Source organism: Trematomus bernacchii, unplaced genomic scaffold, assembly GCF_902827165.1.
Source record: "Trematomus bernacchii unplaced genomic scaffold, fTreBer1.1, whole genome shotgun sequence".
NCBI classification, from domain to species: domain Eukaryota; kingdom Metazoa; phylum Chordata; class Actinopteri; order Perciformes; family Nototheniidae; genus Trematomus; species Trematomus bernacchii.
This window is the reverse complement of record NW_022987714.1, coordinates 2,330,877-2,342,389: the sequence shown is the minus strand read 5'-3', so window position 1 is coordinate 2,342,389 and position 11,513 is coordinate 2,330,877. Positions and strand designations below refer to the sequence as shown.

The following is an 11,513-nucleotide window of genomic DNA, read 5'->3' as shown; positions in this document are numbered from 1 at the left end:
ACTAGGTAAAATAAGATATGAATGAACAACAAAAATAAAATAAGTTACATTTATTTGTTATTGGCTATGGTAGGTTATTGGTTATGTTCACATATTTGGTTATTAAAATGTAAACCGATCTTTTTAATATGGGTGTTTAAAGTTGTACCCCCTAGATCTAGTCATTAATAATGTGTGCTTAAAGTGCACCAGATTGAAGCATTTTACTTTACATTTTCAAACATTTCTTCCCGGGGGGGGGGGCATACCCCCGGACCCCCCTAGAGGATGTGACGTCCACACCCCAATTAAAACATGTTCATACAATACTGAATACATTTGAAGCCTTTTTGATGTATATTACCTATGTCAATAAGTTTTTGTTTTTGTAGTGTATTGGTCTTTTGTAGAGATTTTTCATTTATTCTTTATATATTCTATTGTGTATTCCTTGGATACTTTCATCTTTTCTACTGTACGATTGAAGTAAATGTGGGAAGCGTTTAACAACAGCCATTTACTTCAAAGATTTTTCTCAATGTTATTCTTATTTATTTATAAGAGTCTTACTGATCATTTAATTAGTGTTTTGCACTGGCCAATTTAGGCTAAGTGGTTTGTTGTTTAAACTAGTAGAGTTCATACCACAGTACACCACACGATGGCAGTATTTGAGCAGGAAACAAGTCCCCTTGGATACTAATCTTTAGGATTTAAACATTTCAGCAACAATGAGTTATAGTGATTTTTTTTTTTTAAGATAATAAAGCTATAGACATACGATACGTGACCTAATACATTACAAACAAACCGGTGGGTTAGCTTAAAATCAATATATGACTTCATGTTTGCCATTGAGAATATTTGAGAATAACAATTCCATAAAGACGTTTCTATTAGTTTTAATGCCACATCCGGTTGTACCCTTCACTAAAAATTAAATGTAGGCGAGTGTCACATATAACATAATAAAATGCAATCATCTTCATTTGATGTGATGTTAGTCTGTTTGTTGGCTTTTGTTGTTGTTGTTGTTGTTGTAAGCCTGGTACTCTCAACACAACTCAATTTAAATCCTGTCTTTGAGCAACAGAGCGCACATACGGGTTATTCTGCTCTGACAGCCAGGCATGACAGGTCATCTGTGACGTGTCGCTCTCTCAAAAGTAACAAATATGAACCAAAACATAAAATAATGCACAACGTTGTTGTTTCTCTCAAAATGTGGGCCCTTTTGTCTTCATGTTCTCATAGGAAAGAACGAGACCCCGCCTGCAAAAGTCATGTGAACAGATCCGCAACCATTAAACTTGTTTCAGAGGATTGTAAAACTCCAGGAAGTGATCAATAAGACACAGGAATTGAAGTTAACATTTTACAGGTAAGACGATTAAGCAGTTGATGGTGCTGCTACTACTGCAGGTGAAAAGAATCATTTAGATCAAGATGTATTTAAAAAGAAGTGGAAAACATCGCTCCGGAGGATAATTGTAACTCTGTATCGGTCAGGATTGGGGGGAAATAGGAACCAAATGCAGTAAAAGGACAAAAAAAAAGTGAAGTAACAAAAAGCGAGCTTTATTTCCCAAAGCCGATGACAAAAGAAAACAAGGAACAACTTAACATTACCAAAACCAGGGGAGTACGAGGATGGAAAACAACAAACTTCAGGAACAAACATGGAGCGTGACAGGAAGGGAGTATGGGATTAGTTTTGTTTCATAAAGATAAAGCAACACTTCTCAGAATCAAGCAAAACTAAGAGTTTAAGAGAAAAAGATATTCATTGCTATCGGGATGTTAAGAGCATTCCATGGAATATAACAAAAAGTGTATCTCGAGCCGGTTTCTCAAACGTACCTACCCCACCTTTAAGAGAAAAAAAAACTGAGTCAAGCAAAATAAATGTAATTTCAAAAATAAAACTACAAGTTGCAAACAAATAATTTGTGTAATCATGTAAACTATTAGTATTTTTTCTTTGTTTTAACATATCTTTTTGTTTACAGTTCTCTTTGTTTCTTTCTCAATGATCAGACTTTTGCTCTCGCTGCAGCTCTTCACTTTTTCGATTCTGACACAAACGTCTTAGGTGGGCGGGACTTTCAGGGGTGCGTCCCCATTGGCTACTCCGTTTTTGAGTGACAGCCCACTACACCACAGATCATACAGTGCAACTCATGCAGCAAACTGCGGAGTCCACTCGGCCACGTTTGTGTTGGTGTCTCCTCCTGGGGAGTTTTCATGAAAATATCGGACTTATCTTATGGATTGCTGTGCATTATACTTGTGTTGTGTAGTTTATACTTTATTCCAACTTTAAATATTTTAATACCTGAACACACTGCTGCTGTAAAATAATTTCCAAATTTGGGATTGATAAAGTGTCTGTCTGTCTATTTATTTATTTTATAGATAAAAAAAAAACCCATCTATGTATTTTCAACTAAAGGTGATACACAATATAAACTGTATACTGTTATTTTTTCAAAGACATGTTACATTTCAAAAGCATATATTGCTATGTTTAGGACAAACAATTAAAGACTGCTTTCATTTAACAAATTCTACAATATAAAAGTGGCATATTTGCTTTATTAAACAGACCAGACCTAGGTTGCATACCAACAAAATTAGGAACATGCTTACATCTTACTATGTTGGTCTGAAGAGCTGAAGCATTTATTCATACACAATAAAAAGCGGTGTTGTCTCATTTTATATCATGTGAGAAAATGATATACATTTAGCATTACAAATTCAACATACTATTCCTAGCCTGAGGAAGATCTGAATAATCAACATATTTGAATGGAATCTCTAACATTTTCATGTAGAATAAAGACAAAAGAGTGATTATACAAATTACAATTATTGAAATTTTAACCAGAAGATGAAGTCTCAAAGAATGTTTTAAATAAAAGGACATAAAACAAAAAGGTGGATAATAATAAAATATATTAAATGTATATGTAAAGACATTTGGTCAAATGAAATGACACTGAGCAAGTGATAACAGCAACACCCAGCGTGGATGAAGATGGTGCAGGTCTTTCTGCATGCCCCCTCAGTGGATCTGATGCTGTCCCCTCAGAGGAAGTGGGAAAACGGGATAAGACTCTGGACACCATGCTGTCTCAATGATCCACACTGTTAATATGAGAGGAAAATAAATGCTTTAGGAAATGAAAAATATGAAGTTAACAAATAAAACTCAGCTCAGGGGCAGTCCTGTAGGTTTTCCTACAAAGTAAACTCAGCCTCCATTGATTTTCATATCAAATTAGCGTGTTAGTAAAATAAGCTATCATGGCTTATACTTGCATATCTAAACAGAATCATGAAAGCCTGTTGGTAGAGTCAGGCACACAGGAGTCCGTTTGAGTGTGTCTGCCGGTGTCTGAACGCTCACTCACTGCTAGCTATGTATCTAACTGTCCCTGCTGTTAGGCTACTTAGCTTGCATTGTTATGGATCTAAAGGTAGAAAAAGCTAACTTTCATAGCACAGCTTTTCTTTACTTCTCACTTAACACAATAAAGAAAGAAACAGACTGTATAGTACAGCACAAACAACACAAATGATCAATACTTACATATATTTTCACTTGTAGTATTATACTAATTGAAATGCTGGTTATTCTGGGGGTGTTCTATCCACGCTCAGCTACCGCACCGCAGGTGCACTGTACAATCGCTGGGCTGTCACTCAAAAACTGAGTAGCCAATGAATGCACCCCTGAAAGTCCCGCCTACCTGGGACATTTGTGTCAGAATCGAAAACAAAAAATGAGGGAGAGCAAACGAGAAGAGCTGCAGCGAGAGCAAAAGTCTGATCATTGAGAAAGAAGCAAAGAGAACGGCAAACAAAAAGATATGTTAAAACAAAGAAAAAATACTTATAGTTTACATGATTACACAAATTATTTGTTTGCAACTTATAGTTTTATTTTTGAAATTACATTTATTTTGCTTGACTCAGTTTTTTTTCTCTTAAAGGTGGGGTAGGTAAGTTTGAGAAACCGGCTCGAGATACACTTTTTGTTATATTCCATGGAATGCTCTTAACATCCCGATAGCAATGAATATCTTAAGTGCTTTGACAAAAAATCCATAAAAAAGTCATCTGTGGAAGCCGTAGTACTGTAAAAAGCACGACCAATCATTTTAGCCGGCCCGGCTAAAATGACTGGATGGCCTACCTGCCTGTCAGCCTTCCATCTGTGCACAAACTTATCTCGTGCCCTCATTGGTCATGTGCGCGTTCGTGTGTGTTGGAGGAGGGGCTCTGTAAGGAAATGGCAGATTTTTTCCGGTTGTGTATTTTCAAATTCTAGCGCACTCGAGCTGGTTTCTCCAAAATTACCTACCCTACCTTTAAACTCTTAGTTTTGCTTGATTCTGAGAAAGTGTTGCTTTGTCTTTATGAAACAAAACGAATCCCATAGGAGGACGGACAGGTAGCATGGACTTAAGAAAACGGGCAGGTAACATGGACGACGAACAGACATGGAGCACAGGGGAAGACTAAATACACAGAAGGGTAATCACAGGAAAAGACACAGCTGGGCAGGGGAGGCAGAAACACAAGGGCAACAGGTGAACACAATGAGGCACAATCAGACACAGGAGGGAAACTTAAGACAGGAAGGCAAACACAGGAAGTAGGACCAGACAAGACACAAAGAGGAAAACATTTCAAAATAAAAGGTGGAAAATGAAAACAACATAAATCCAAAACCATAACAGAATCACAAGGACAGATGCCCTTGTGATAATGAGTGCAAAATACCTAGCTGCGCAAATTGATAATGTTAATTTTGCAATTTAACTTTAATTTCTAATTTCTGAAAGTCAAATGGTTTTGATTCACTGCAAAAATCTAATGTTTTATCACCATTAATAGTGCCAGTATGTCCGCAACGGATGGTGAAGGCGCGCTGAGAGAACACCTGACCCTGAAATTGCTGCAAACATGATACACAGCATATGTGCATGTATGCTTTAAAAAGTGAACATGGCGTTTTCCCATTGCATGTCCGCTGGTGTAATGGACATAATGGAGCTTATGTGCTTGCCTTCTAAAAATGTGCCTAATGTTTGATAATTGATGCTTGCAGGTGCAGAAAATGGCGGGACGGCTCCTTCAGCTCCTCGCCTTGTGGACTATCGTGGTCGGCGTTGTGCAGTGCTGTCCAGAGCTCTGCAGCTGCCAGGATAAATTTGCCCACCAGTTTGCTGACTGTTCTTACAAAGACCTGCTGGTGGTCCCCCTGGGTCTGCCCTCCAACGTTACCACCGTGAGCCTTTCTGCCAATAAAATCAAAATACTGAAAAGTAAAAGCTTCATCAATATCACGCAGGTCACCTCTCTCTGGCTGGCCTTCAATGAGATAGTTACCATCGAAACGGACACCTTGGCCGCCCTCGTCCAGCTCCGCAACCTGGACATCAGCTACAACAAAATTGTGAACTTTCCGTGGCAGGATCTGCTCAACCTTACAGCCCTGCAGCTTCTCAAAATGAACAACAATGAGATGCTGAACCTTCCTAAGGACGCCTTCTCCACTCTCAAAGACCTGAGGTCGCTGCGCATCAATAACAACAAGTTCACCACCATCGTGCAGGGCACCTTTAATGCTCTCACCTCCATGTCACACCTTCAGATTTTTAACAACCCCTTCACATGCTCCTGCAGCCTGGAGTGGCTGAGGGATTGGATTCTGACAACAAAGATTTCTGTCCCCGAGCCAAATTTAGTTTCATGCGAGGCCCCTGAACACCTGAAGGGCACAATGGTTACATTGATTCCCAAACTGGACTGCAAGGCCCCCACTGTCAAAATCTCCTACGAGCCCAACATTGAGATCACAGAGCTCTACGAGGGTTCAACGGTTATTTTAAATGATCAGGCACTAGGCAGCCCCACACCACAGGTCAGCCGGGAGGTCACTGGGAATTGCAGCTGCTCTGCTGTTGAGCTGCAGATAACATGGATCACCCTCACACTGGCTGTAACAGTGTCTGGGATTTTCAGATAGGCTTTGTGCAATTGACTATTTTAAACTAAGCATTCCTTTCTTTTCTTTTTTATGCTTTTGTGTTGGGCCAAACCTCCTGTTTTTTCAAACTAAGCATTCCCTTAAGGGATTAAGAAAGTATTCTTTAGCTTTTAAAGTTAATCAAATCTTGAGAATCTTCCAGTTATTTTGGTGGGGATTATACCGTGTGTGATTTTGTGTCAACAAAAATATCATAATAATGAATGGCAATAACACACAATGCATTATTAATAAGTACCAATGAAAGGTAACAAGTTAAAATGGACCCCTCCCCATACAGTGTCAACTCATAATCAGATAAACTGATATCTCCAAAAGTTCAGACAAAGCTATGAACTAAGGATTCAACCTTATTGCTTGTAGTAAGTTAAACAAGTGTGACTCAAAGTATAGATTCATGAACATATTCTCTTACTAATCATTGAATTAGTGTTTTGCACTGGGCACTTTAGGCTAAGTGGTTTGTTGTTTAAACTAGCAGTGTGCATACCACAGTACACCACACGATGGCAGTATTTGAGCAGGAAACAAATGCCCTCGGATACTAATCCTTAGGATATAAACATTTGAGCAACAATTATGACTTGTAGTGTTTTTTTTTTAAAGATAATAAAGTAGACATAAGTGACCATATACATTACAAATAGACCAGTGAGTGAGCTTAAAATAAATATAGAGCTTCATGTTTGCGATTGACAACATTTGAGAATAACAATTCCATAAAGACGTTACTATTAGTTTTTATGCCACATCCAGTTGTACCCTTCACTAAAGCTTGACGTTGGCTAGTGTCACATAACATAATGAAATGCAATCAACTTATCTTTATCTGATGTGATGTGAAGATTATGGGTCTTTTCTCTATACGTTTCCTCTGAATTCAGCCTATGGTCCTTTTTGTTTGTTTGGTTGTTTGTTTGTTGGCTTTTGTTGTTGTTGTATTTATATTCGAGCAATGCTGGAAATGTAAGCCTGGCACTCTCAACACAACTAAACTTAAATCCTGTTTTAGCATTTGGAAGCTGCTGTCCTGTCCTTTAATTAAAAACAATAGTCTGCAGCCACACCGAATGAGGTCAAAGATTAGGCTTGGGTCGGGGTAATAAATAAAACATAGGGTCCTGAATTATGAATTTTCTTTGAGGGTGGAGGACCCGGAGCTTCTGTATCTTTAATAGTGAGGAGAGAGATGGGAGAGGCTGCGCGTGCACGGTTTCTTTTTCTTGTTCCGCGGCATCGGGAACGCGCAGTGGATCTCACACTCGCTGGAGAGGAAAAAAGCGACGGACCGAAACAGCTACTCACCGGGAAAATGTTCCCTCCACCGCCCTTCATCATCGCTGTCGACGCCTGCAAAAGTCATGTGAACAGATCCGCAGCATTAAAGGACTCCAGTTTTTTCGACCATTAAACTTGTTTCAGAGGATTGTAAAACTCCAGGAAGTGATTAATAAGACACAGGAATTGAAGTTAACATTTTACAGGTAAGACGATCAAGTAGTTGATGCTATTACTGCAGGTGAAAAGAAGCATTTACATCAAGATAGATTTAAAAAAAGAAGTGGAACACATCGCTCCGTGGGTTAATTGTAACTCTGTATCACAAGGACAGATGCCCTTGTGATAATGAGTGCAAAATACCTAGCTGTGCAAATTGATAATGTCAATTTAGCAATTTAACTTTAATTTCTGAAAGTCAAATGGTTTTGATTCATTGCAAAAATCTAATGTTTTATCACCATTAATAGTGCCAGTATGTCGGGAACCGATTGTGAAGGCGCGCTGAGAGAACAACTGACCCTGAAATTGCTGCAAACATGATAGACAGCATATGTGCATGTATGCTTTTAAAACGTGTCCAACACTGCTATAAATATAAGTGAACATGCTGTTTTTTTGCAATGCATTGGTTAAGGTGCCCTGTAATTTAAAAATAAACTTTGCATGTGATCATTGGTATCAGATTGTGAGATATCAGCAGTTGATTTGTCTATGGTTGTTTTTGTTTTCAGTGTCTTTTATTTTGTAATGCAAATTGGAGTTGCATTAAAGAGCCTTGACGTAACCACACAACTAATTATGTTTAAGTGGATATTAGATGTAAAAGCTTTCCCATTGCATTTCCGCTGGTGTAATGGACATAATGGAGCTTATGTGCTTGCCTTCTAAAAATGTGCCTAATGTTTGATAATTGATGCTTGCAGGTGCAGAAAATGGCGGGACGGCTCCTTCAGCTCCTCGCCTTGTGGACTATCGTGGTCGGCGTTGTGCAGTGCTGTCCAGAGCTCTGCAGCTGCCAGGATAAATTTGCCCACCAGTTTGCTGACTGTGCTTACAAAGACCTGCTGGTGGTCCCCCTGGGTCTGCCCTCCAACGTTACCACCGTGAGCCTTTCTGCCAATAAAATCAACATACTGAAAAGTAAAAGCTTCATCAATATCACGCAGGTCACCTCTCTCTGGCTGGCCCACAATGAGATAGTTACCATAGAAACGGACACCTTGGCCGCCCTCGTCCAGCTCCGCAACCTGGACATCAGCTACAACAAAATTGTGAACTTTCCATGGCAGGATCTGCTCAACCTTACAGCCCTGCAGCTTCTCAAAATGAACAACAATGAGATGCTGAACCTTCCAAAGGACGCCTTCTCCAATCTCAAAGACCTGAGGTCGCTGCGCATCAATAACAACAAGTTCACCACCATCGTGCAGGGCACCTTTAATGCTCTCACCTCCATGTCACACCTTCAGATTTTTAACAACCCCTTCACTTGCTCCTGCAGCCTGGAGTGGCTGAGGGATTGGATTCTGACAACAAAGATTTCTGTCCCCGAGCCAAATTTAGTTTCATGCGAGGCCCCTGAACACCTGAAGGGCACAATGGTTACATTGATTCCCAAACTGGATTGCAAAGCCCCCACCGTCAAAATCTCCTACGAGCCCAACATTGAGATCACAGAGCTCTACGAGGGTTCAATGGTTATCTTAAATTGTGAGGCACTAGGCAGCCCCACACCACAGGTCAGCTGGGAGGTCACTGCAGGAAATCAGAATAATTTGTTCCCCTTGCCCTCTACTGGAGAGGCAAATGATGTGCCAATTAATGATAAAACGACCAACAATCGTTTCCTCATCTTTAGAAACGGCTCTCTCATCATCCCTCGCATGAGCAAAAAAGAAGATGGGAATTACAGCTGCTCTGCGGTGAATGATTTAGGTAAAGCAGAGAGCGGTGTTAAACTGGCTATGACAGGCACCCCGAAAAGTGGCAGCGATTCAACGGTGGACAAGATCCGTCCATCTGTAAAAAAGCCAGAGCCCAAGATGTCCAAAACTAATGACATAAACTGGACCAAGCTTGACGAAAAGACAAAGGGCAGTGCTGGCAGTTCATCAGACAAAAATGCTGTGATGGGGCAGGGCGATGGCTCAAAGAACCCCAACTTTGCAAGCAAGTGTGGCGTGAGAGAAAGTAGTGAATACATCACGAACCACGCCTTCAACCTGAGCTTGGATGACCTGAAGCAGTACACGTTTGATTTTGGTGTTATTGCATTAGAAGTGTCGGAGACAGAGGCCAAAGTGCAGCTGAATCCCCTGCAGCTTCCCAGCAGCAAATCTAACCTTCATCTGAGCCACACTGAAAACCAGGAAACAGTAAATAAAGAAGCCATCGGGCAGTTACAGTCCTCGACCAGTAAAACCACACTGGACATGCTGTACCTCTGTGTAAATACAGGCAATGGACACTCCATGGTTCAGTGGTCCAATATAGAGGAGGGGGTTAATGCCTACCGCTTCCATGGTTTACAGCCTGGCACCAATTACACACTTTGTCTGACTTATGGGGGGCAGGACTGCCAAGTCCAAGTTGTGTTCACAACCAGGAAGAAGATCCCCTCCCTGCTCATCATTGTGGTTGTCAGCATTTTCCTACTGGGCCTGGCCACTGTTCCGTTACTGGGGGCCACCTGCTGCCATTTGTTGTACAAATACCAAGGGAAGACCTACAAGCTGATCATGAAGGCTCAGAATCCGGACCAGATGGAGAAACAAATGACTGGAGATTTTGATCCCAGGGCGTCTTTTGTGGAGTCAGAGAAAACCTTCGACCCCAGCGAGTTAGGAGAGGGGGAGGCCGATGAGGAGGACGGAGACGGAGAGGCTGATGGGAGCGTGGTGACGGAGTCCATCCCCGGATCCTCATCCAAAACCAACCCGGAGGAGTTTGAGGTGGGCTCGGAGTACAGTGACAGGTTACCGCTGGGGGCAGAGGCAGTCAACATCTCGGAGGAGATCAACGGGAACTACAAGCAGCCCAGCCGCTGAGCTCTGCGAGTACACTGTAACATATTTTACTTTAAGTAGCCTTACATCCAAGCAGGTAACTCACCCACCATTTATTCACGTGAACAACGATGGCTTATCATGCATAAAAAGGTGGATCTTGTCATTTATTTTACCTCAGAAAGTAATCCGTCGATCACCTGAGATTGTGATTTGATTCATGTGGCATTTGTAGTCTACTGTACGGTTAAAATAAGCAACACACGTTTACAATACAAGCACAGATTTCTACAGTTTATAAGACCTTGAAACTGACAGGAAAGCAGCACAAATGTTCTCTTTCTGCAGGACAGTGACACACGGGCAATATTGTGCACACGGCGAGGTGCGGAGTTTGCCGGAGTTACGCGTAACTGAAAGGAGAAAAAGATATTGAATCACCGTTTTGGAGATTACAAAAACAAAAAGTGCCATATGTTTTAAAGCCATTTAAAAAAAACTCACACCAGGGACCAATTGCTCTTTCTTAACTGGGTCTGATGTGGATGAGAAATAAATCTCATAGTTACCATCTCCTCAGGTGTCGCCACTCCGGCTCCGCTTTACGCATCCAGTCGCAGATTTGGATGAAGATTTTTCATTAAATGATGCTAGTTCACACATGGGTGTCGGTGCTGATTTGCCCACTGTCATGTGAGTCCAAAAATGGAAATATCACTCTTAACTGTGTTGTGCTTGACGGGAAATCCCAGGTTATTTACCAACAAAATGTTGTTTGACGTAATGTAAGGCTTTAAAAATGTGCGACTTTAACCTCTTAATCCACGGGTGCTTGCTATACTCTCGCTTTTTACAATTAACGTGTCCATGGCATGTCACACGTATTTCCTTGTGTGGTTTTTATTAGTGTAGTGTAGAGGACTTTAGATGTTACTGTCTAACTGTGATGTAAAGCCATGTGAATTTAAATTATTTTTTTTTTTACGGTAAGTTTCTATGAAGCCTCAACGAAAGGGCGCACTGACTGTCTTGTAATTGGATATAGTGAGTTTTTGTGAACTGTTGTAAAACGAAACTAAAAACAAAACCCGTGACCTTTCAAGATTTTTTGATATCATTTTATGTAAGTGGAATTAATAAAACATGAAACTATACCGACTATTTTCTTGATTTGTCTTGGACCTTGC

At 40.6% G+C, this 11,513-nt stretch overlaps 1 protein-coding gene and 1 long non-coding RNA gene across 2 annotated transcripts; one reads left to right on the top strand and one right to left on the bottom strand.

The window, feature by feature from the left end:
- The first annotated feature begins 382 nt into the window (after window positions 1–382).
- Window positions 383–11,480, top strand: islr2 (immunoglobulin superfamily containing leucine-rich repeat 2). The gene is made up of 3 exons (XM_034141622.1): window positions 383–1,360; window positions 5,099–7,524; window positions 8,245–11,480. The coding sequence occupies exon 3, from the start codon at window positions 8,254–8,256 to the stop codon at window positions 10,366–10,368; it is 2,115 nt and encodes a 704-aa protein (XP_033997513.1). The 5' UTR covers window positions 383–1,360; window positions 5,099–7,524; window positions 8,245–8,253; the 3' UTR covers window positions 10,369–11,480.
- On the bottom strand, window positions 2,833–3,664 carry LOC117491570. Its single transcript, XR_004556779.1, has 2 exons — window positions 3,575–3,664; window positions 2,833–3,129 (listed from the first exon to the last, which is right to left on the bottom strand). It is a non-coding gene; the product is annotated as an uncharacterized LOC117491570 (long non-coding RNA).
- Window positions 11,481–11,513: the final 33 nt, after the last annotated feature.